Raw genomic sequence first — 24,504 nt, 5'->3', positions numbered from 1 at the left:
CGTCCCCCGTCTTCGCGCGGATCCTGTAATCCAGGTGGAAACGACGTTCACGCTTTGATGAGATACAACAACTGAACACCAAACCGGTCCATCCGCCTAAAGTCATGCATCATCCATATGCAATACGACGTGCGACGAGCGATTGTCGTTACGTTACGGTAATACCACCCTAATGGATTGCATTTCAAAGCAAATGGTGCACGTTAAAATGGTCATCTAGCACGTTAACAGCTGGCGCGCGCGTGTGTGTGCGACATTCAAAAATAATTGTTAATTCGTGTAATTATGAGCTGATAAGACGGCAACGAGCCGTGGCGAGGCCTAGCTTTAAACACTAACCGACTGGATTACACTCTCTAACGCTGGTTATCCATATCGCCCCTTGCTGCTAAGGCTCAATTCAAAACAATAGTCCTGGAGCGTAGCATGAAATCCCAGCTGTTACCAGTCTAATCGGCGCTAGAGCGCAAAGCCGTCGGTTTAAAATAAAAGCAAATACCTGGCTTCTGTCTTATCGTGGATAAACTTCCCATCGACGTAACGCTTTCAGGGAGATAAGTGAGGAATCGCTTCTTTCCAGGCGTGAAAATCTTTGGCCATTGAGGTTCGATCACACAGACGTCGGAGAGCAGACGACGCATGGGCGTCTGAGTCGTAGGTCAACGTCGCCGCCATATTGTGAGTGGCTTTATTTTGGACTCGCAAGCAAAACTGCTCAGATTGTTTAGTCACGTGAATTTTTGTTCATGTTACATTTCTATCATAATAATTTTGATGTATTCATAAATTACATTTATTTCAGGAATAGAATTCAAAAGACTAAATTATTATATAGATTTATTGCACAAAATGATGTGTTTTTGTGAACGTGCATGAAAGTTTGATTTATCTGTCACTTTGCCTCTGGTTCTTCTGAATTTTCTCACTGAGGAGCAATACAGGTAGTTTCCATTTTTATTCTGTCTATTCTATTTCAAGCATTAAGGTCAGCACATAGGAGTATGAGTGTTGACCTTACCTCAACGCTAAGGTTGAGGTAAGGTCCGAGTTACCTCAGAAATAGGTGACTAAAATCTTTGCAGGTCCCACACATTCTGGACACATTTAAGTTTTTACCTTCAGGTAGGCATGGCAGAGTGATATTTGCAAAAACAAAACAGTGTTTTTCTCCAGGCTGTCTCTCTGGTTTACATTAAATGGTGGAATTTCTTGTTTTTTCAAATTTGGCAAATAAAGCTGATTTATACATTTCTCTCATTTCTGTTCATTTTGATGGAAAATGTTTGGAACTTTAGAAAGCAAAAGAAAAAAAGTAGTTTCTTAGAAAATCATAAGCCAAATGAAAAATAATGTTTAAAACAGAGATGTAACAATCAAGAGAGACTGCTGACTTAACAGCTAACCAACAAAAGTCATTGACACCGTCCATATGTGACACAAAAATTTAATGATCAATGACACTGGTTGTTTAAAGACTGCAGTTTCCAAGCTTGTTAGTGGAAGGTTGAAGAAAAAGGTGCACAAGTGAAAGGGATATCTACAGTTTTCAGAGGATTGTGAAACAAAACTCATTCAAAGGTTTGATTAGCTACATTAATCTTCAAAGTTAACAGACACTTGACATAAATCACTTAACTTTAAAATATGTTTTCCCTTGTGATTTAAAGTATTGAATTCACTAAACATTTCCCTAACATAATCATTCAGGAACAAGGTCTGCAGGTCTTTACATGGTTTTGACATTTTGTATGTGATTAAGATAAGACCTTCATAACTTGGACAGTGTTGCGATACTAGACCATTTACAACTGAGGAAAAACTACACTATTAGGCACTTAAATAAGATCTTTATGGTTAGACACTAGCTCTTTGTCATCCCTACGTTTATCCTAAAAATCTAAGTAATTCATTATTTATTAATATTAGCAGAAAAATAAGAATAATATATTCTTAACACCTAAAGCTAGTCTAGCCTTTATATCTTAAGTAGTACTTTTGAGCTAAACAAATCTGGAAAAACTGAATGTGTTTTAGCTAAAAAGACTAAAATTATATTTCATTAAATTATTTTGTATATATTAAGAAGTAAATTAATCTACAATAAAAAAATGATTTCACATTATTGTGTATGACAACTATATTTGTTCAAAGTAGTTTATAATAAATGTTAGTGCCTTTGTTATGTTGAAAACCACGTTTTATAGTAATAATCCTCCTGGTTCACATGCCACTCACAAGATGGCAGACGAGCTCACTTTCTACTGTGCAGTGAAATCAAAAATATTTTTTGTTAGGGAGACGTGCCTCTCGGCCTCTTTCGGTGGTTCGAATACATTACTTCGTAATTCGTAATATATATATCGATGGGTTCGGATGCTCCCCTGAACTGTAAGGGAAACCTGTCTTGTTGGCATTTAGTCCAATCCTTTCTCACTGAAACCTGGCTTCTATCCGCACTGTTAGCTGCACCTCTTTCTGTGATTGGCTGATGTTTTGTGGGTGCGTTCAGGGGCGTCGATTTCAACTGTTAATCAGAGAAGTAATTTCCCCAAGTAGTCAAAACGTAGACACGTAACGTTATTAGTAAGTCACGAACCTAACAGTACACAGTTATTCTACCAACTGATGCTATTATCACAGGTCACACATTTAAAAGTTGTCAAATGAAAACGAGGCGCTTGTTTGAGGCTTTTATTTTGATAGCGGTACCTGTATCCGGAATACAGTAGATGTAGCAAGAGTCAAAGGTCCTCTCGTCAGAGTTTGCCTGAGTTTTTGTGTTTTATCAAACGTTCCACCTTTGCGACTTCGTCCGTTACAGTTTGCATGTCCTTCTTGGTGAGATAAACTTCTTTCTGGCGCTAAAACCTCAGTATTCCTTCGCTGGCCGTAAAGTTATCATTGAACCTCGATCAGATATTTCATTATTTACATTGCTGGTTTAGTATGAGTCTTAACGGTGTCAGTTTGCGTAATGTACAATTGGAATTCTGTGTCATCCACCTTTCATACCCCTGAATCCCGCCTAACAACAAGTCCAATCAGAGTCCCTGACCTTTACCCTCCTGAACTAGTCTGTGCATGAAGTAACCTTGCTGCTCCGTGTCGCAGGTGATGTTTCGGGGTTTATCCAGGTTTCTGAGGACCAACCCGGTGTCTGTCCAGAGAAGAATGTCTCATAGCAGTCTGGATGGGAAAGTAGCTATTGTGACAGCCTCCACCGATGGGTGAGAATGACTGAACTGTTTGTAGAGCTCTTAGTGTCTGGAACAGCTTTAGCAGAAACCGAGGACGTGACTGTGGTCTGCTTTTCTAAGAAAATGGATTTCCAAAACAAGAAGAGAAAAGAAAATGTAGTTTCTCAGTTCCGATATGTTGCCAATGTGTAAATAAATGTTTCAACGATGATGTTTCGAATGATAGATGTTGACTTCCAGTACCTTGCAAATATTTTTCTACCCCTTATACGTTTTGACATGTTGCCACAATTGAACCTAAAATCTAAAATGCGCTTTATTGGGACTTTTTTTTATTTTGTGATAGACCAACCTGTAAGTGTTAGTTTTTAAGTCTTGCCACACATTCTCCATTTAATTTAGCGCTGGACTTTGACTGGGACCTTTTAACACGTGAATGCTGAGCACCAATGAGCATCTAACTGTTTCAATTTTAGGCTTTAAAAATGTAATAAGAGAGCCTAAATTCCCCTACAAGGCCTAAAATTACCTTTATTTAGGTCTTAAATTAGTATATTAGTTTATTTATTCTTTCTTCCTGGCATTTGCTTATTGTTGGTTATGTGGGAAAATTATATCAAAACACCATTATATCCAACCGGCTCCTGGACAAAGTGCAATATTTTAAATTTATTTATGTTATTTTGGAGAATTTGCTTTGGCCTTTACTAAATTGAAGTTACTGAAACTTGCAGAAACCATGTTTGCCATCTTGTATTGCCTTAAACCAGCTTGCATGTTGCTGCCACCACTACGTTTCCCTAAGGGAATCGGGTGAGAAGAGGTGCAGTGTGGTGCTTACCCTACGATTAAATACCATAGTTGGTTTATTTGACGTTGTGAGATTGAATACAAATCTGTACTGTATGTTTTTTGTGCATTTTTACTTGCATCCTGCTTTTTGTTGGCCTGCTACGTAAAATCCCAACAAACCACGTTGAAGTTTGCGGTTGCTGTTGAGATAAGACGGGTCTGGAAAGTTTTGCCAGGCTTTGTTCATTCGTGATAAGGCTCCGTTTTTTCCTCTTTCGCCTCAGAATCGGCCTGGCTGCAGCTCAGGCTCTGGGAAAGAGAGGGGCCCGTGTGGTCGTCAGCAGCCGGCGGCAGGCCAACGTGGACAAGGCTGTGGCTTTGCTGAAGAGCCAGAGCATCCGAGTAACTGGAACCACATGTAATGTAGGCAAAGGAGAGGACAGGGAGAAGCTGGTCCAACTGGTGAGTGGTAAAATATGTGGAAATAATGCAGGCCTTCTGCGAAAACTAGTTAAAAAACAAAAACTGAATCGGAGGTATCGGAGGTCGACCCCCAGTCAATAGAAAATCCGACTAAACTCCTGGGTAATAACTGCGTTATTTTTCCAGGCAAACCTCAGACATTTCCTTTTGCCGCAGTGCAGCAGACCTGTAGAAGGTTCTGCTCAGGAGGGATTTGAAACCCACTCCTCCTCGCCGAGCTTCAGCTGAGCCCCTTTCTTTCAGAGTCCGACGCGGACGACTCTGGTGAAATCGTTCCAAGGGGGCCTCAGTCTGTCTGGGGGTGTTGGGGGGGCGAGGGGGGAACATTTTCTCTGCCTGAAGACATTCAGATGGTTTGCGCTGATGTTTTTGTTGTTGTTAGAGGTGCTCTCCAGCTTCACTTCACTTCATATTTGAGGCTCTTATTATTATTATTATTATTCCTGGAGACCAACAATCTTCCCAAGTACTTCAATCTTAATCTCGGCAGCCCGTAAACTTTTCCACTGCAGAGATAAGTTTTGAGGTACATCTCGGAAAACCACAAGCATGCAGCTCTGCTTGACTTGGAGGATACCTGACTGCTGTGTGAGGTGCCTCCATGGAAATCATGCCCTTATAAATGATTGTACATATGGTAGTCCCATAAACAGCCAGTTCTTTAACTCCTGCTTTGAGCGTCCTTTGTTTCCTGCCTCCGTCTAATGTGTCGTGCCGTCGGACAGTCTGTCTGCAAAGCAATAATCGTTTCATCCCTTTAAAATGAACCTTTAATAGTTTCCAAACTTGTGTAAATCTGCAGATTGACTTTTCGAGTTTACTTTTTTTCTTTTTTTGTGAACTGCACCGGGGTTTTAAATGTGTTTTGTATTATTTGAGGCCTATGTCTCGTTGATTTAATATGCTACGCTGCAGTTTAACTCCTCACTTTGTGTTGCACTTAGACTGTGGACCAGTGTGGGGGCATTGACATCCTGGTGTCCAACGCAGCGGTCAACCCGTTCTTTGGAAACATCTTGGACTCCACAGAGGACGTGTGGGACAAGGTAAAGGCCACGACTATGAAGCTTCAGGACTCATTCTCTTTAACATAAATGTTTATCTTTAACATGAATGTCAGTGAAAGCCAGTGAAAGTTGAGTGGTATGGATGCTTTTGCAAAATATCAAATATCAAGTTAAACAAAAAACTTCTGTTTCCCGCTTTTTTTTTTGTCTACCAAAACTGTAAAAAAAACCATATATTTGTATCATTCTTGTTTCTTTTTAGATTCTGTCTGTAAATGTAAAAGCTGCCTTCCTCCTGACGAAGCTAGTGGTGCCTCATATGGAGAAGAGAGGGTGAGGATGGCACTGGTAGGAAAAGAAGAGCCAACAATGAAACTCTTAGTTGTGCTTTCAATGGTTCCGAATTTCTCTTTCAGAGGCGGAAACGTGATATTTGTGTCTTCTGTGGGTGGATACCAACCAATGCAGGTGAGGTTCTCAATTAAGATTTTTCCCATTTAGCTTCACTTACAGTAATATGTGCTGGTTTCAGAAAGTCAAATTTAAGACTTTTGAAGACCTTTTTAATGCCACCTTGAATGAAATTTAAGACTGGGAAAACCCATATATGGAATAGTTGGAGGAACTTTATACATGATAGTCAAGCATAGCAAAAAACCTAGCTTTCCTAGTCACTGTTGATACTCCAGTGTCTTCTGGGTTCAGTAGAACGGTCCTGCTGTGTCTCTCTGCAGGGCCTGGGCCCCTACTGTGTGAGTAAGACGGCCCTGCTGGGTCTAACCAGGGCGTTGGCTCCTGAGCTGGCTCACAGTAACATCAGGGTGAACTGCGTGGCCCCTGGAATCATCAAAACCCGCTTCAGTTCTGCAGTAAGGACATCAACGCTTCACGGATCTTCAGGTCTGTTGTGTTCCTGATTACCGTATGAGACTGTGATTGTTTTTTTTTTCTCTTGTTCCAGTTGTGGGAAAACAAAGACATTGTGGATGAGTTGAAAAAGCAGCTCAGCATTAAGAGGTGACGTTTAGTTTAACTCGTTGTGGTTGAGCTGCTGAATCTGTGGAATAATTGTGTTTATCTGCGGCTTCAGGATTGGAGAACCTGAAGAGATCGGAGGAACGATCGCTTTCCTGTGCTCTGATGACGCTTCCTACATCACAGGAGAGACCGTCACGGTGACGGGAGGGATGAGCTGTCGACTCTGAACCCCGTCTAATTTCAGACCCATTTATGATTTTTTTCAAATTTTATCCTTGTCCAATTTTTCCATCATATACTTTGGCCTTCCTACTGGATCTGTACATAAGTCATCATTGATAAGAAAGCTAATATAGATGAGATATTTTATAACAAGATACCATTCTGCAATTATAACTCATGTCTTTTGATAGGCCTGTCATGATAACAAATTTTTCTGAGCGATTGTCTAAAAAATTATTGCAATAAACGATATTGTTTCAAGACCTTTTGACACCGATTTAATGGAAATGACGTAATACTTCATGCAATTTCCTGCCATAGATACACACTTTATTTAAAAAAAAAACACACATAACACTGAAACTGATCAACTAAATAAACAAAATAACCAAAAACAAAAAGGATTCAGTCTCCATTAACAAAAAACTTACTTGAATAAAAACTGATCAACATAAAGCCAAAGTGGAAATAAATACTGCATTCAACCAAAAGAGTGCAGATAAAGTCTGTATACTATATTGCCCTTCCTTAATCACTAGATTTAAATAGAGAAGATGGGCACATCTGACTACCTAATGCAATAGTTCATGCCACACGATTTTTTGCCCCCATTTTCCCCTTATGACAATCTTAGATCGTTGTCGCTGGTGATTTCGTAACCGATCATCCTGCAGTGTGTGGTGTGTTAGGTTTTAATGATTTTCATTCAGTCAGGACTTTACGCTGACTAGTCACATGCGTCACAGGTAGATTCTAGAAAAGCATTGATTAATGCCTGATTTTAAAATTATGCATTAATCTGATTAACTGGACTTGTAGCCATTATTTTGTGCCCATGTGGCTGGACACCACACAGCACGATCGAACCATTATACCTAGGATTTCTGTCGGCCAATTTGTGGTCTGGTTTTGAAAATGGGCCGACAACTCGTGTCATGTGCGCTGGACATTACACTAATGAAATGAGGAAGGGAGGGTCAGTGGAGAGCACCGGAGTTGAGCCTTTTTTCATTCAGTATCAACAAAAAGAATAAAAGGAAGGAAGAGACGATAAAGCTGATAATTAAAATGAGATTGATAGGTTTAATTTATCATGCAATTAATTGATTTGTTTATTGTGACAGGCCTGCAAATAAATTTGAATAAAAGATTCATAATTACTTGCAGTTTTTCTAAAATTATAAATTCATCTTTCTAGTTGAAGGTGTGCTTTCAGTATTTTTCTACTTTTTGCATTCTGATCACATTTAACATGCAAAAAACGTAAAATAAACACACAAAGAGCTTTTATTGGCTGGCAATTGTCTAAACTGCAGTGACAGCTGCATTTCAGACGGTTTAATTTATTTAACAGAAGGTAGGATAAAAGTAAAACTCCACACATCATGAAGTGTTTTAGTTTCCAGGATGTAAACCACTGAATGTCCCTCTTATCGCCTGGGTTTGCTGCCAGCTGCCAGCAGGTTTGGTCGGGTCGTCCCGGGTTTCCAGAACTCCCTCAGGGTAGGAACGTATGTGCCATGTTTGGTCTTGTAGTAACGCTTCATGAACAGCTGGGGGAGGTAGAGCACAGGATACACGTTGACGTGTGAGGACTTTGAAATAATGCGTTTGAACTGGCACATCGACAACTTGATAACATACCAGAAAAAAAAAACACTGGGACACTCAACGATTTTATATTTTCATGAAGGATTTTGATTTTGAAAATAGTCTTCAGTGTTTAAAAAAAAGTGTTCCTTCACATTTTTATTATTTCACAATGCAGTTTCCAGATGCTCCTGATAACCTGAACATAAAGGTTATTGATAAGCTTAATGGTGGCCAGGTTTTTAATAAAGAGCCATTTCATGGACAGATAAATCAACACAGATGAATAATTACTAGAGCAGAACGATCAATGAAAGGAATAATGGATAAATAAGCCCAGCTTGATGGACAGAGAGATTTGGGAAATTAACAAATGGATAAAATCCGATGAAAGTTGATGGAAAGACACAGACTGCTGGGTGAAAGAATGAATAAATGCAAGCACATAGAGAAATGTACATGTTGCAGGTGCATTCAAAGACTGTTGGATGAATGAAAAGAATAAGACGGGTGAAAAGATTTATACAGGGATTGGTAGACAGAAAATTGACTGAACATCTCAAATTATCCCCTCACAAATCGTCCTTTCGGTTACCTAGGAAACATCTGAGGAACCAGGATAGCCGTTCCAGCAAACATGTATATCTGTCTCTGAGAGCTAAAAGACACAAAAAACTGTAAAATTATAAACTACATTTTTGAGGTGGATGGTGGAAGAAAAAAAGAAGTTGACATTTTGGCACCTTTATATAAAAACAAGCATAAAACTTGTCAGACTATTTTCACACATATTTCAATACGGAATTGAAAATATTAATATTTTCAATCCATTTTATCGCACTTTCTATGCACACATTTTTTTTATTATTTGGTGCATACATACCCTCCCTTTGAAGTTCTTAGACGCCTCATCCTCAGAATCTGCTACGTAGTCGTCTCCCGACAGAGAAACGGTTTCTACACACAAACATACAGAGTTAAACATAACGCAGCACAATGGCTGGTCCAGACTTACTGGGACCAGTCAGTTATTTTTCCACCCATATAATGAAGTTATTTAATGAGTTAAATCACCTGCAGGAGTCCCCTGCTGGGAGGAAGAGCTGCTCCCACTGGATAAAACCGGCTGATTTCTGTCAAACAAACAAAGGCTTGGTCAAAAAAATAAATAAAATCCAGATCAAAACAGTGCACTTAAACTCATCTAATTTATGTTATTTAACAGAAAGATGAGCTCAAAGAAACTAGTATGAAAAACATTTTTATTTTTTTCAAATTAATTTAATTAGATTTTACACTCTTGGCAAACATTAAAATGTCCAGGATCGTAAACATCAGTGACTCCTCACAAATGTTTGTATGCAAAGTGTTCTTTAAGCAGAGCTGTACATTTCAGAGATTTTTTAGGGAACAGAAACATGAACATTATCCCACGGAACTGTTGTAAATGTTTCTAACAATTAATGTTTCTAGAAAAATAAAGCTGAAACTGCCAGAGAAACGGCCTCAAAGCTACGGAGCTTTACTTGCGTCACTGAAAATGCGCAGAAACCGTCAAATCAAAACCTTTTGAGATGGAAGTGTGAATAAATGCAACCAAACTAAAAGAAATTCAAACATTTTCCTTTACAATTGTTTATAGCTCAGAAACTAAGACTAAATCTTTTTCTCCCAGTAAAAACGTAGACGTTGTCGTCAGCTTGACCAGATAGTGCTTAGTATGGTGCATTCAATGGACTCAAAAAAAAAATACATAAATAAAAAATTAAAAGGTTGTTTTTGGTTCCTAATCAATCAGTTTTGATCTTTTGTGTTGATTATTTATGCGCTTCTGGGCGGTGGAATAGAAAACATTTAAAATAGATCTTACGTTTTGTATATTCCCATAATGCCAAAGTTGGCTTTAGATTTCAGAGTATTTGGGTTATTTCTGTGTTTTTGGCATCTGGATTAATTCAAATCAGCGTTATTTCAAAATATATGGCGACCTTTCAAACTTAAAAGGATTATTTTACACTAAGTACTAACATTTTCTTTTGACCTTTGTTCTGTGTTGTTCCTCAAAGATAAAACATGCAATTTAATTAGTAACTGCTATAGGACTTATTTTTTAACTGTTGTTTTTTTTTTTTTGTAAGCTTCCAGATGATAGAATATTGAATGAAGTTTGGAAAATATAACATCCTCAGTTTTCCTTTCTCCATGCTTATTCAGATTTGGAAAACTGGAAAAGCAAAGTTTTAAATTTCCAGATGTTGGACAAAGTAGAAACCCAATCAATTACTCTGTTCATCGTTACGTTGAAGTGTGATTATCACATTCAAATGATAACAACATGGATCAATAACAGATTATCAACAACAAAACCCAGAATAGAAAAAGTTATTTTAACGGATATTAACAAAGTTTTACTCCGAGAGGCCGACTAGCAGCTTGTTGTTTAAACCTTACTCTTTGTCATCCTTGCCAGGACTTTCAGGCGTTTGACAGCCACTTGTTTGTTTCCACGTTGAGGACTTCTTCTTCTGCTGCTCCTTGTAGAAGGACTTCACTCCTCCTCCAGACAAGCCAACGCTAGCAGAAGAAACTGGCAGTTTTCGGATAATGACTCTGGGATTGCTGCTCAGGCAGGAAGCAAACACAGAGCAAATGGACGGATCTTCAGGCAGGTGCAGCTTTTTGATGCCCAGCTTACTTATATGTCTATTTAGGAGTTCACTGTTGTAGCCGTTGTTTGGTAAAGTTTGAGATTTTTCTTTGGCTTCCGGGTTCCCGTTGATGCTTTTTCCCCCAGATATGACGTCCTCCTCAGAGTCTCTATCTTCTGTGTCTGTTAGCTTGCGTTTCCTTCCTCTGCTTTCATTTGAGGAACTCACGCCAACAGGTTTGGGTTTCTGTTTGACTAAGGTGAATTTCGCATTTGGATCCCGTTGATCGTCTGCCGAGTCTTTTGAGTTGGATTTCTCACCGCCTTGCGAGGTTTGTTTCCTGGCTGGAACGTCGCCGTTAGAAATTACAGGTGTGACCAATGGTGTGGTCGCTCCTGGCCTTGAGCAGTTTGTCTGCTCGGCGGCCGACTGATCCGATGGGACTTTTCCAGATGGAGGCAGAGAGAGAGAAGTGAGGATGGAGTCACCCATGTTTGGAGGGAGAGACGCTGCGAATGGAAACAACACAGAGTAAAAGTCCTGTTAGGATTTAGAGTTTCTACGTATTTTGTCCGGTCAGAATTCCCCTCATTTGAAGAATGAAATCTCAGGAGTTCTTGAAACCAGATTCCTACAGCAAAACTGTTACTGTGGATGGAAAGATACATGGATAGAGATGGATGGTTAAAAAGACAAAAACAACTCTCCAGCAGAGTTGGAAAAACAAAATAACCCAAATATCAAAATAACCATTTTAAAATTGTTCCATGTTTTTATTGAATGGGACATTCAATTGTCTTAGTTTTTTTGAAAACGAAATTCATAAAAAAAATTTAAAAAAATAAAATAAAAAAAGACCTTTTCTTCTTTTGAAGATATCCATTTAACTATACAAGAGACAATTCGGTCAATTTGTTTGGAAAAATAAAATGCTCTCTCCTCCGTTCCAATCCAGTTGGTCAAAACAATAAACCCAAATGCTCCTGATCCTACCTGCTGACTCCAGGTGACCCAGACAAGCCTGATGTTGAAGTAAGATCTTGAGAAGCTGTGGCTGAGTTGCTGCTTGTGCACACTCCTCTAGGACAGGAGGGGCGTCACACAGCCATGACACCGTCTGCAATCACATCGTTTTACTGTCATTTTTACTCTACACCAGCACACGGTAACACCAGAGGTCGCATGTGTGTGTGTGTGTGTCGATGCCTACCTGAGCTAGGTTGGGAACCGGGAGCAACTGGTCTAGTCGAATCAGAAATTCCCACAACAGCTTCTCCAACTCCTGGTCAAACCTTGGGCCATAATCAGTGGGGAACTGTTCCTGTTAGAGGAAAAACATCGATAATCACCTGCTCACCGTTTCAGGTGGAGCATTGGTGGATGGATACTCACTTTAAAGAAGTGTTCTCTCTCTGCTTCACTTGAAAGCAGCATTTGAACAAAAAAATGGAAACTTTCCACCGTTCTCTGAATTTTCATATCCTTCTTCTGGAAGACAAAGGAACGTAGTGCATGTTTTACATGTAAAACAACCCATTAAAGTAGAAACAACTACAAAACCTGAATAACTAGAAGAGTGGACTTTAAAACTATTGCTTTTGGGGTTTTTTTTTACCGAGACTAGGTTTTTTTTCTTTAAATTAGAAATCTCTACAAGCAAACAAAAAAAAGTCAAAACACAAGTGTTGATGAGCAAAAATATGCTTGCATTGTCTAAAAACAACTGACTTTTATTCTTAACATAAAAAATATTTATTAGAGGTACTTAGTCTGAATATGTGCTTCCCCGAATGAGTAGCTGAAGTACCTTTAGTGCCTTTTTATTTCCTTCATTTACAAAAACAGTTCAACTTATCTGCTTCAACAATTCTGCACAACTCAATTCGCTCAATTAAATGAATAATGCCCATTTCTAATCAAATAAGCAATCCAGGCTGGATTATACTTGGTTGTAGTCAACCTTTGTTTCAATCATAAGTGAAATTGAATCATTAGCAGAAAAAAAAAATTGATGTAAATTTGAACTCCATCTCCATACCACAGCTGATCCAAACAAAAGAGGAGCAGGAACACGGATTCTCTCCAGATGCGGTGCGATCACGTCAACGTCTGGTTGTTTGAGACACAACTCTAATATTAACTGGCAAGAAAGAAGAAAAACGGATTAGTAAGAAATGTATTAAACTGAAGATTTATAATTACCACTCATCCTTCAGTGAATAGTCACCCGTGCTCTCAGGCCCAGCACCAGCTTGCCCTGGTGTCGCAGGGTAAGCAGGCCAGGAACGTTCTCACAGGCCGAAGACACAAACTCCTCCACGACCCCGTACTGCATCACATCCCTCTGCTTTAGCACCTTCCAGAGCGCCGCCGACACCAGGCGGACGGGAGGTGCCAAGAGCTGGAGAGCAGCAAAGGGAAGGCTGGCATCTGCAGAGGAAACCAAAGGGTTTACAAATTCAATCTGTAAACCCTGAATGCCCTTATAATTTACAGTACCTAACAAATTCAACCCTCTTTGCACTTTAAAAAAATAATAATTTATCAGAATTTCATGCCACAAAAAAATGATACGTAGATGAAAAACCTTGCACATTTTTTTTTTACCAAAAAAAAAAAATCTAATTCAGATTTTTTTTTTCTCCAAACAAAAACTTAAACGTTGTTCTAACTCATATCATCCACAAATCTTCAAAGAGTGATGGTGATGATGTGAGAAGGAAGGATCTCTGGTAGCAGTCAGCCTTGCAACGAATCTTAAGAGGCCTCCGACTCAAGATTGTTGCTGTATTTTACTGTTATGACATGGTAACAGCTCAAAGTTCAGGCAGGAGAGACGATATTTCACAGCAACATGTCCTTGATGAAACCATCGATTGTTGGCAAAGGACTGATCAGTCACATCAATTGCTCTTGCCACTCCTCTTTCTGTCTCTTCAATGTGTGCCACTCATTTGTATTTGACCCCGTCGAGCCAGGTTTTTCCTGAGACTTAAGAAATGCACACACAAACCTCTCTTCTCCAACACTTGAAATCGGTCAACCCGTTAATGAGCCAGTGATTTGATTCAGGTGTGTAGAAGTATGCTAGTAAAATTCGAGCACCTATATGGTGTCTGCTTTAAACGTCCTCATAACTTTATCTCTGGCATATCTGCTGTTCTCCATGGTTTCCATGACACTTTCGTCACTGACATCTTCCAACAAACTTCTGAGGTTTTTACAGAACCGTTAGTTGCAGTAGAGTGTATTATAGCCATTCAGAACTATCAAAACATTAACTTTGACAAACTTCAACAGTGGTTATCAACGTTAGCGAGCGATAAACATTTAGCACATCTAAATGTTCAGTTTTCCACTTACCATTTTCTTTCGGTTTTCTTGTAGCCATCCCAGGGAATCCGTTTAGCTAAAAAATATATATCTGACGTTAATAAAAGTTAGCTTAGCGGTGTCAAGTTACTGTGGAAAACTGGCGCAGAGCTAATGACGAAGGTTAGCGAACTCAGTCAGCAAACACAACTGTGCTAACTTTAACCGTCTCATGTGGATTTAAAGTACATATCGTGAAACAACAACCGCGCTATTTGTTGTTAATCAGTTACGAGCCAAACTGAACAATTTCTGTCAAAAGTTCCGCCTCTCTGCCTCCCGCCTTCAAGTAGTTGTATCAGTTTGAATAATCTCATCGAATGTGCCGAACGGGCGGTGCGTCCTGGCTCTGTATGCGAAACATGGGCTAAACTTTAAACTCCGCTCGGGTGGGAATTAATGCTTAGCAAATGAGCACACCTAAAATAACTTTCAGGATATGACGTAGTAACTTCACCCGCCAGACCAGCATGATAGCTCACAAACATAACGGGGCTGTAATGTTCACCTAACTATTTTTTTGTGCTACCGCCAATAAATTTAAAGAAAAAGAGGACATAATGGGTCTATTCTTTATTATTATTATTCACTGACCTGTAGATTCTTTTGCTTTGTTTGGTCGGTGGGTTGGTGGGGAGGTAAAAGAAGGAATAAAAAGTATTACGAGGCAATTCAACTAGATTATTACGAATAATCGTGCATACAGTAGAAGGAAATAAAGGCACAAATGTGTTGAGATTTAGATGTTTCTTTTCATAGTTTTCCACCTTGGTTTTGATTGACGGTTTTTCCCAGGTGTTTCTAAGGCTTTACTCAACTTGAATAATAAACATTTCATAAGTAGACTAGAAGCAAAGCAGATAGCTATAAAATGAAAGCATTAAAATATATTAAATCCAAGATTTCTGCCAGTCTCACTTTTGCTTGCCATACATGTTCTGATAGTTTTGAATAAATACATTTTGGAAACACCTAAATATGCCGAAGAACAAGTAACACAAAGCCCACATTGCAAAATTGTTGGACGCCAACATAAGTCTCTCTTTTACACTTAAAATCTCTGTAATGTTGTGCTGATTATGATAAGTGATTTGCCTAAGTCAAAATATCATCTTCAGTTACATAACAGAATATATGTAGGTGTTGATGTAGGTATCAGCAAAAGCAGGTTTTTATCAGATTACTTTGAGATATGACATGTTAATAAATACAAATTACATGGCAGCTGAATTTGATGAAAAACAAACTAAAACCGAAGTCTGCTTGTCCACATTAAAGGGATTCGTCTATCAAATGTTCATTTAAACAAAATATTTGTAAGAGTTTATTAACTTTGCCCTCCCATATCAGTTAACAGAGGTATTATGACCTGCTTGACTTAGTCACAGCCACCATGAACTTTGCCCTTCTCTGTTCTGCTTTTGCATTATTGACCGGTTTGAGGCAAAGTCCAGCTCATGGGTCACACAGACACTTTGTCACACCAAAACACCCGACAAGCAAGACAAGAGAGGAGGAAAGAGAGGAGAATGGATACAACGTCGTCATTCTTCAAGTAAGTTGAAACTCTGCTTTGACTTGTTTCTTATTGACTGATGTCATATAAGGGTTATGATTGATGTATTACTCTGATTTACTGGGAGATCAGTCGGACATTATGTGTGATTAAAAAAAAATCTTTGCTTTTTTATTATATAAAGTCAAAATGTCAGAATCTGGGGTAAAATAACAACAACAAAAACATTAACATGATTTCTTTGCTTTCCTCCCTGATTTATCGTCAGGTCTGTGACCAAGCGGGTCTGGTCCCCGCCCCAGCGACCTTTCAGAATCTGCTGCAACAGAAGGGAGACCAAGAAAGGGATCACTGCAGGAACCCTGGAGGAGCTGAAAGAGAGGGTGAGGACAACATCAGTAGCCTAATAATAGCATGAATTATGATGAAATTAAGAGCTAAAGAAAGCCTTTAGATTTAAATGAACCTAAAATGAATTATTTGTTTCATCTACGACACAGTTTTGCGAAAATGTTAGGACATGTGTTCTTTCAATATATTTATGCAAATATATATTAAGTCTACATTTAAGCCAGAATAACACACTGAACACACAACTTCAACTGACTCCCAGCTGCAGCTGTGAGTCAGTTTTTAAAAATATTTCATCAGATTTGAATGTAGTTTCCCTGCCTGGCTTAAACACAACAATTGTGCATCCCGGTTGGTATTCACAGTTTATATTTTCAGGATTTTTGGTGATAATTAAACTGAACCTCAGTGTTAAGTTCTTCCTAACCGAGAGTTATAATGCCGTCTGTTAGGTGTGCCAGGCTTTGTTGCTGACCATTTCTGCAGCATCTGTGTACCTGGTTTGTGAGGAGGACGGTACAGAAGTGGACTCTGATGAGTTCCTCATGACCTTACCGGACAACACCGTGCTCATGGCCCTAGAGCCAGGACAGACGTGGAAACCGCAAGCGGTAAGTCAGATGCCATTCTGGAGGCTCCTAGTATCTCTTTATATGCTAGGTTTTATTTTTTTTCCAACATCCAACATCACTTTTAGGTTTGATCACTTTTAGGTTTGACCGCATGGTTTCTGTCTCCACAGGGTGCAGTTGTGCTTAAAAACCACGACAAGCCTCGCACTGGCAGAGACATAGCACGAGTCACCTTTGACCTTTACAAGATAAGCCCCAAGGATGTGTTCGGCTCACTGAGTGTGAAGGCCACATTCCAAGGCCTGTACTCTGTGAGCGCCGACTTTCAGTGTCTGGGGCCCAAGAAGGTCCTCAGGTAAGTGGGTCACGGATGCTATGAAGTGGCACCTCCTCACCCGTAAATCTTTCCAAACCCAAAAAGGGTGTTAGAATCATTTATTTAAAGAAAATTACAGTTGAATTATTTAATTTTCCAAACTCTTTCTTGGTGTTGGTAATGTTTTTTAACTCATGAAACAGTTCTCAATAGCTCTCAAAAGGTTACGAAGATTAATCCAAAGGTTGTGACAGACAGCGTAGAAATAGTTTTTCCATAAGAACAATAGACTTTTCATCTTTTCTGTGTAACAAAAAAAGCTTATCATTGTGTTTCTAAGATATTAAATGCTTGAACATAGCACTTTTCTGAGTTAATTTCAAAATTGAGCTTGTTCTCTAGGTGTTAGGATATTCAAATTAGATTTTTGCTGACGTCACAAAGCTACATCTGTCGTTAGACTTTCTCAGGCTCGTACAAATCTTACATGTACATTAGTAAGCAATCTAAAGCTGATAGCTGTGTAACGTTGATCGTGTTTTCAGGGAAGTGCTGCGTCTCGCCTCCACCCTCCTCCAGGCTGCTGGGCACCTGCTTATCACCTCTGCGTCCATGATCCGCCGCGTCATCGAAGGCACTGAGCTCTGGCAGCCGCAGAGGGCCGAGTACGCAGCCACCTGGCATTAAAACCCTGACCCACAATGAAAATGTTTTGACTTTTCCCCTACAATTGGACATTTAACTGGTTAGCAGTTTTACAAATATGATTTCCTCCTTAAGGCAATCAGAAACAACCACACAGTATCAATGGATGCATAATTTTGTATTTTTAATGAGTGAGTATTCATTCTTTTAGAATAACTTGAAGGTGTTTATGATTGCTTTCCATGTCACAGTAAGAAACGTGGCCTTATCACAATCAGACGTGTGATCAAGCAGCGACCCAACAAAACTTATCAAGACCTTGGTGTTTGGCCTCAGGGATCTTTTGAGGCCTCCATGTTGACTACATCTTTTACAATGATTTGTGGCATGACAGTATTTCTTAAAACTAAAAGTGAAAAACAGGTTGGAGTGGAAAAAAAAGCAACAGTCAGAGCAGCGCTATGTAGCTTAATAAGAAAATAAATGCTACATTATTGTTGAAGCTTTTGGAAACAATTTTGTGCAATATATTTTTTATGTAATATTCTTGAAATGTCCTATTTTTTTAAATTGATTTTCTCTGTAAATGTATCTTGTAATGTGGTGCTTGAAGTCAATTTACCAAATTAAAAATGTTAGCATTCACCTAAATGAATCAAAAATATGCGTATGGTAAATACATGCAAGTAACTGATTAAATCTTTAATTCACTTTAGTCAAAATGTTATTTCGGTAAACCAAACCAAGAGGGCGTGTTTACATTTATTATGAGGTCTTTCATTTAATCTTAGCAAAACCCTAAATAATTTTTCGCTTTGTTCTTATTCTGACATTGAGATAACCTGAATGTTTTTTGTTATCCTAACCGTGTAGTTTGCATTTACATCGGGGATTAAGAAACATTAAGGTTATGTGTCACTTAATGAAATATACCTACATTTCTGCTGCACTTGTTTAGCTCTGCTGTGTTCAGAAGGGAATGTGTAAATAATTTTGAGTTGGAAAGAAACCCATCAACGTTTAGGGGTTTTTATTCAAAAGGACTTTTACTTGAATTAGTATATACATAATAAAATTAAATTAAATTTACAGCTCAAACACTAACATAAAGTTGCACCTCAGCTGCAACATTTCAACACAAACAAACCCAGCCACAAAAACTGAAAGTATAAGAACAAAACAAAGATTTAAAGATCCTGATGGAAATCTTTTTCTCAAGTCCTTAAATAAAAACCCAACAGAACAAACTGTTCACGTGTTAGAAAAGGCTTTTTCTGCACTTTCCTTCTCAGCCTGCAATAATCCAGACCGCGCCGTCATTCAGTTTCTTCTTCCAGCAGTCCCTTCACCAGGACGTTTTTGTATTGCCGGTACCTGATGTTGGCCAGTATCTCGTTGTACTGCTCCTCCGTCATCCAGCGAGGTTTGGATTTTTTTATCGAGTAACGCCGGTCACCGAACCACTGCACCAGATGGTGGCGCTGTATGCCCACCAGCCGGGTCAGCATGCTGTACTGCTCGGCGTCGGGGTACTGGAACTCCAGGAAGGCCCTCCTCAGCATCAGCAGCTGAGACTGCGTCTTCAGTCTGCTGCGGGGACGCAGCACTGCCCCTTCTGCCAAAAGAACGTCCTCCTGACTGTTCCCAGCGGTCGGACTGCTGGCAGTGAGAAAGTTGTTTTCGGCCTTAACGAGCTCCTTTAGTTCATCCACTTCGGAGACATCGTTTTCCTTTGCCGGTTCAGAAGACAGAGCTTCCTCCAGACAGGCCAGTGCGTGGGAGTTCTCCTCCAAGCTGCTCTTCAGCGATGTCATCCTTCTGCCCTGCAGGTCTGACTGGGTCTCTGTTACGGGAACGGCGGTAGAGGTTTGGGCTCGAGGCTGGAGAACGACGGAAGAGAAGTCAACAAACGGGATTTCAGCCTCGACAAGAAGATTCTCGTAGGCGTTTTTAACTGGGCTGGAGATCAGTTTTGTGTGTGCTCTTCTTTTTATCTTGGAGACATATGCTCCTTCCCATGTGCTGGATGTTTGCTCCTCATTCTCAGATATATCCATTTTTGCTCCTAGTTCTTCTGCTTGATCGGTGATCCACTCGACATCTCGTTTCATTCTTTTCCTTCTCATGTTTGACATGACTCCCTGTCTTCTGAACTTTTCTGGAGTGGCGGCTTCGTCCTCCATCGCTCTTCTGCCCGTTTCTTTTTCTGTCAGTCTCTCCTGCTCCATATTCCAATTCACCTTTCGTTCCATCAAAGACGTCTTCTTGCTCTTTACTTGGTCGTCCTTGACCAAGTCTTGGAACTCCTCATCTCCTTCCTCGTCTTTGCGATTGGAATTCAACTTGTTCCAGATCTCCCTGATGTCCTTGTAGTCCCAGCTAATGCCGTAGCGGAGCCTCTGCGCTATAAACCACACCTTCACCTGGTCTGGATGCAGGGAGCAGCGCTGGGCTAGAGCATTAGTCTGTTTGCGTGTCAGATAGGGGGACCTGCTAAAGGCACTTTCGAGGTCTGCCACTTTATCCGTCTGCACGTTAACTTCATTTGCATGAACCCACAACACCCTTTTATCCTCAGAGAGCAGGGGGAGACAGATGCGGGCGCTCCACAGAGGCACTGCGATGCCCAACGCCGACTGGCTGCCTTCAAGAGAACTGGGGGTCTGTATGGGTTTGATGTTCGTTCTGTCAGCAAGTTGCCTCATCGTAGTCAACTTCTATGCAAAGTAGACAAACGGAGAGGTTAGAAACATACAGAATGTGAACTAATTTGAGTTTACTATTTTCTGAATCAGTGGGCAAAATCAATCTGACTCTAGTTGTCCGAAGCACATTCGCTGCTCAAATTGTTTATGAGACAGACCAACCTTTGCACAGTTCACAGTCTAGTCTGCGTAATGACCTTCAGCAATGTCAGGCTGTACCCATGTGGTGAAGGAGACGGCTAATTTTAAGAGAAAATTACAATGTGAAATATTTATGTTTCAGCATCTTTTTGAATGTTTTTGTTTTTACTTTTGTGTTCTTCAACACTCATCTGTACTACAAGTAAAGTCGAAATAAAAAATAAATTCATAGATATATTTTTACTTTGAGTTCTGAAAAGTTAAGTTGTTGAAAGTTAGGAAACTCAAGTGGTCCAGACATGTTGTTTAGTGGCCCTTATAGTATGTTTGAAGGATGGATTAATTGAGTTATTTATGGATGGCTGGAACATAAATTAATAAGCAGACGGATGGACAGCTAGATGATCAATGGATTAATATATGTATGAGTGGAGAGTTTGACAAGTTTATGGGTGAACAGGCAGACCGATGAAGCACGGATGGCCAATTATGGATGCAACTTTTAGCGACTGGATTAAGAACACGTTATTTCCATACACATGAAAGCCAGAAAAATGTCAAAATCAGATTTGAGACTCCCAGACTATAAGGGAACCTGTATATTGATATTGAAACGCATATCTGAGGGCGAAAAGCAGAAGGGTTTAATATCTACCCACCAAAATACATTGGGATTATAAATACAATGGCGAAGAAAGAGAGAAGAAATTGGAATAGTAGTTTGCTTCAATAATTAATTGTGTTGTTTTTGACCGCTGTGTTTATCCTAAAAACAACGCTAATTGTTGTTTTTAGGATAACTTCTTACAACATCACATATTTCAGCTAATCCTTTAATCTGTTATCTTGAGCGCGGGCGTATTTCAATTATCATTTTAGCTAGCCGAAGCCTCGTTAGCTTTAGCCACTAACAGCTCTCCTGCTAAGATTTGAGCCTCTCAGCACTATCTGCTTACCTTTATAGAACACAAAAAGTTTATCTTACCTATTTGTTTTAGGTTGGATTTTCTACTTCCTTCAACCGGGTCAAACTAAAGTGGGAAAATATGTCCTTCAGCTCCTGCTAATCTTTTAAACCACCTTAGAGATTCACATGATCAACAGCAACTGGGATGTCCTCTCACCAGCCGCAAAATCAAGTGAGCTAGTGCTGCTCACATTGTAATTTTCGCTTAAAAGAAATTTTTTTTTTTAAATCAAAGGAGGAAAAAATTTTATGGTTAGTTCTCTGCGATATCAAACAGTTAATGTCACAATTTTATTAGAAATATAAGTCCTAACTTTAACCCAACTTTAACACTGTAGAAGTTGGTCTTCTAAAAATTACATTTAAATTGGTGAAACTCTTCAATTTACAGGCTGGAAAAATATTCAAATCCCTTGTGTTTTTTTCTCCCACTATGTACTTTTTACTTTATTTTATGTAACAGTTGGACACAAAATTGTCAAACATTGTGCAACTGAAAAGATACACTGATATCTAAAAAAAATAAAAAAGACATCACAACTATTTCCTTCTGAAGTTACATGCTTAAGCTCTACAATCACGTCTTTCATGAAAGAGTGGTAAGAAAAAAGTCATTGTTGAAAGGAAGCCATGAGAAGTCCCATCTGCAGTTTGCAACAAGCCTGGCCACAGAAACCTGTGGTAGAAGGGGTTCTGGTTACATTTCACAACATGCAATACCTTGTATTGGACTGTTATATAAAATCCTAATCAGACACAATGAGGCTTGTGGCTGTACAGGTGAAAAAATACAAAGAGGTATTAATAGTTTTGCTAGACACTGCATTAGACCTCCAGAATGTTAAATTATATTATATTATATTCTTTTGAAAAATGGTTTCAGTAAAAACAAAAAATATATACAGTGCTTTACTTTTAACTAAATGCACATTTACAGTATGTTGACTATCCCACATCGATAAGTACTGCAAGTCATTTTTTATTCAATGGCACCATTGTTCTTTTGTACTGTTGTTAAGCAATAATTTTTCTTTATCAGTGTGGGTGGATCATTGGCCAGGAAACAAAAGAGCTCATGACATAACTTAGAGGAGTTAGATTCAAAACTTATCTGAGAACACTTGCTTTGGGACACAGAAAATGAAGCGAGGTGAAAAACGCAAGAACAGCTCCTTCGAGGATCTTCCTGAGAACATGTCTGACGACGTTCAGAAAGATTCATCCAGCATTCTGTGCGACATGTGTACAGGGGACAGGAAACCAGCACGGAAGACCTGCATGAAATGTGAGATCTCCATGTGCGTCCAGCACCTGCAGGCCCACCTCACCACACCTGTGTTACTGCAGACTCATCCTCTGACTGAGCCCATGGCTATAGATGTGAACACCAAATGTCCCCAGCATGGGAAGCTCCTGGAGTACTACTGCCTGGATGATAAGACCTGTGTGTGCGTTTCCTGCGCCATTGAAGACCAGCACCGCCTTCACAACATGAAGACCTTCTCCACGGCCCACAAAGAGCTTCTGGAGAAGCTGAAAGCTGAGCAGAAGGACTTACAGGTGAAAACTGAGGATGATAACATGAGTCTGGAGAAGTGGGAGAAGACTGAAAGAGAGAAGCTGGCTCGCAGCAGCGTGCGTCTCATCGAGGCTGTGACTAATCTACAGGACGTTTCTCTGACCAGTGTCCAAAGTTCAGTCTCTGCTCGAATGGTGTCCATCAGAACCAGCAGGAGCAGCATGCAGGCAGCCCAGAACGAGAAGGACACCTTCAGATTCCTGCAGATGTACTCTCAGGTGAACCAGGATGTGGAGAAAGCCAAGGATGTGGATCTGAGGAAAGGCTTGGAGCCGGGCCCCAATCGGGACAAACTGGTTCTGGAGATAAGACAGAACGGGGAGAAGATGGTGAACCAAGCGTCCAACTTTTTAGAGTCATTGTTGACCCTGGTTGATCCTGAAAGCCACCAGGATCTCAATGATTCTTCAAAATTGATCTTTGAACCCCAGACTCCCAATAGCAGCATGTCCCTGTCCAAAGACAAAAGGACAGTTTTCTACAACAGCTGGATGGGTTTATGTTCCGGCATTTTTCTAATCCAAAGCACCCAGTCAGTTCCCAACTATCAGAGATGGATGCTCAGTCTTCCTGATGAGGGTGATTGGATGATTGGTTTGTGTGATAAAAAGTCTGCAAAAGACCCAATGAATGGACCAGTCTATGGACTAAGCTGTGAAGATAACCACCAGAGCTGTGCTAAGAATCATCCTGGTAAGTCAGTCAGTTCAGAGGCCTCTGTCAAGGAGAAAATGGGGAGCCGACTTAAGATACATTCTCCAGTCCTCAGATCTGAGGAGAAGAATGAAGTGATGGACATACCCCGACCTGAAATGGTGGAAGTGTTTTGGGATGTCAAAGACTCCAGGCTCTCCTTTTTCAGCAGAACTGGACAGTACCAGAGAGAGGAAATAGTCAAAATTGAAGCAACACCCAACAACTGGGAGCTGGTTCCTTTTGTTAAGTTAGGAAAGGAAAATACCCAGGACACCTCCCAGCAGCAATGGAAATGCTCTTGTGGCTACAGCAACACTTTCAGAAATTTAATTGACAGGTACTCCCGGTCTTGCCAGGCAAGTTGCTCCAGCTGCGGAAAAATGCTCAGTTTCCAGTTCATCACAGAAATTGTTTGTGAGCTTTGCTAATTGTTTGTAACATGATAATCATGACTTTTATTACCAACTAACGAGCATTATGTGACCTGTGATTGATGGTTGTCTGTGAATATATGAACACAATTACTGGAGGATTTTGAAAGATTTGAATCATTATTATACTTTTCACTGTAGTTAGTTCATCATCATTAGCTTGATAAATCAAGACTACTTTGGTTCGGGATTTGCTTTTCATGCAGCTACAATAAATAAAAATATGTATTCTCCATCCCAGCAAATTAATCTTTGTCTTCATCTAGTGGTTTTAAAGGCATGTATCCAATTTGCTT

At 39.8% G+C, this 24,504-nt stretch overlaps 5 protein-coding genes across 9 annotated transcripts; 3 read left to right on the top strand and 2 right to left on the bottom strand.

Moving 5' to 3' along the window:
* The first annotated feature begins 19 nt into the window (after positions 1-19).
* dhrs4 (dehydrogenase/reductase (SDR family) member 4) lies at positions 20-8,977 on the top strand. Of its 2 annotated transcripts, none has more exons than XM_008427999.3 (9): positions 20-158; positions 3,112-3,227; positions 4,274-4,451; positions 5,417-5,518; positions 5,742-5,812; positions 5,896-5,947; positions 6,214-6,348; positions 6,441-6,496; positions 6,570-8,977. In XM_008427999.3, the coding sequence occupies exons 1-9, from the start codon at positions 105-107 to the stop codon at positions 6,682-6,684; spliced, it is 879 nt and encodes a 292-aa protein (XP_008426221.2). In that variant the 5' UTR covers positions 20-104; the 3' UTR covers positions 6,685-8,977. The 2 variants fall into 2 exon arrangements, with proteins under 2 accessions (XP_008426221.2, XP_008426222.2); XM_008428000.3 differs by lacking the exon at positions 20-158 and adding an exon at positions 2,694-2,838.
* Positions 7,944-14,581, bottom strand: tinf2 (TERF1 (TRF1)-interacting nuclear factor 2). Of its 3 annotated transcripts, XM_008427996.3 has the most exons (11): positions 14,281-14,581; positions 13,145-13,347; positions 12,956-13,057; positions 12,310-12,405; positions 12,128-12,238; positions 11,911-12,034; positions 10,721-11,426; positions 9,344-9,402; positions 9,153-9,226; positions 8,865-8,927; positions 8,097-8,232 (listed from the first exon to the last, which is right to left on the bottom strand). In XM_008427996.3, the coding sequence occupies exons 1-10, from the start codon at positions 14,306-14,308 to the stop codon at positions 8,865-8,867; spliced, it is 1,566 nt and encodes a 521-aa protein (XP_008426218.2). In that variant the 5' UTR covers positions 14,309-14,581; the 3' UTR covers positions 8,097-8,232. The 3 variants fall into 3 exon arrangements, with proteins under 3 accessions (XP_008426217.2, XP_008426219.2, XP_008426218.2); XM_008427995.3 differs by lacking the exon at positions 8,865-8,927 and having other exon boundaries at positions 7,944-8,232; positions 14,281-14,579; XM_008427997.3 differs by lacking the exons at positions 8,865-8,927; positions 14,281-14,581 and adding an exon at positions 13,931-14,019 and having other exon boundaries at positions 7,944-8,232.
* Positions 14,582-14,665: 84 nt separating this feature from the next.
* On the top strand, positions 14,666-18,366 carry cideb (cell death inducing DFFA like effector b). The gene is made up of 5 exons (XM_008427993.3): positions 14,666-15,844; positions 16,074-16,188; positions 16,609-16,767; positions 16,899-17,083; positions 17,590-18,366. Exons 1-5 carry the CDS (start codon positions 15,747-15,749, stop codon positions 17,729-17,731), a joined length of 699 nt encoding a protein of 232 aa, XP_008426215.1. The 5' UTR covers positions 14,666-15,746; the 3' UTR covers positions 17,732-18,366.
* Positions 18,367-18,702: 336 nt separating this feature from the next.
* On the bottom strand, positions 18,703-21,661 carry homezb (homeobox and leucine zipper encoding b). Of its 2 annotated transcripts, XM_081599710.1 has the most exons (3): positions 21,521-21,646; positions 20,557-20,633; positions 18,703-20,406 (listed from the first exon to the last, which is right to left on the bottom strand). In XM_081599710.1, the coding sequence occupies exon 3, from the start codon at positions 20,392-20,394 to the stop codon at positions 19,006-19,008; it is 1,389 nt and encodes a 462-aa protein (XP_081455836.1). In that variant the 5' UTR covers positions 20,395-20,406; positions 20,557-20,633; positions 21,521-21,646; the 3' UTR covers positions 18,703-19,005. The 2 variants fall into 2 exon arrangements, with proteins under 2 accessions (XP_081455836.1, XP_008426216.1); XM_008427994.3 differs by lacking the exon at positions 20,557-20,633 and having other exon boundaries at positions 21,521-21,661.
* Positions 21,662-22,566: 905 nt separating this feature from the next.
* Positions 22,567-24,444, top strand: LOC103476167 (uncharacterized). The gene has a single exon (XM_017308518.2). The coding sequence runs from the start codon at positions 22,643-22,645 to the stop codon at positions 24,203-24,205; it is 1,563 nt and encodes a 520-aa protein (XP_017164007.2). The 5' UTR covers positions 22,567-22,642; the 3' UTR covers positions 24,206-24,444.
* The last annotated feature ends 60 nt before the right edge of the window (positions 24,445-24,504 follow it).

This window comes from Poecilia reticulata, chromosome 18 (genome assembly GCF_904066995.2).
Source record: "Poecilia reticulata chromosome 18, P_reticulata-male-v2, whole genome shotgun sequence".
NCBI lineage: Eukaryota > Metazoa > Chordata > Actinopteri > Cyprinodontiformes > Poeciliidae > Poecilia > Poecilia reticulata.
This window is presented reverse-complemented; position numbering and strand designations above follow the sequence as displayed.

Coding starts and splice junctions, on each gene's coding strand:
- cideb (XM_008427993.3), top strand. CDS start 15,747: ATGGGTCACACAGACACTTTGTCACACCAAAACACCCGACAAGCAAGA. Junction 15,845..16,073: donor ACAACGTCGTCATTCTTCAA/GTAAGTTGAAAC, acceptor ATTTATCGTCAG/GTCTGTGACCAAGCGGGTCT. Junction 17,084..17,589: donor GGGCCCAAGAAGGTCCTCAG/GTAAGTGGGTCA, acceptor TCGTGTTTTCAG/GGAAGTGCTGCGTCTCGCCT.
- dhrs4 (XM_008427999.3), top strand. CDS start 105: ATGCATCATCCATATGCAATACGACGTGCGACGAGCGATTGTCGTTAC. Junction 4,452..5,416: donor GGGAGAAGCTGGTCCAACTG/GTGAGTGGTAAA, acceptor TGTTGCACTTAG/ACTGTGGACCAGTGTGGGGG. Junction 5,519..5,741: donor CAGAGGACGTGTGGGACAAG/GTAAAGGCCACG, acceptor GTTTCTTTTTAG/ATTCTGTCTGTAAATGTAAA.
- homezb (XM_008427994.3), bottom strand. CDS start 20,394: ATGAGGCAACTTGCTGACAGAACGAACATCAAACCCATACAGACCCCC.
- tinf2 (XM_008427995.3), bottom strand. CDS start 14,308: ATGGCTACAAGAAAACCGAAAGAAAATG. Junction 12,406..12,955: donor TTTTGTTTGGATCAGCTGTG/GTATGGAGATGG, acceptor TTTGTCTTCCAG/AAGAAGGATATGAAAATTCA. Junction 11,427..11,910: donor GGGTCACCTGGAGTCAGCAG/GTAGGATCAGGA, acceptor TTCCATTCGCAG/CGTCTCTCCCTCCAAACATG.
- LOC103476167 (XM_017308518.2), top strand. CDS start 22,643: ATGAAGCGAGGTGAAAAACGCAAGAACAGCTCCTTCGAGGATCTTCCT.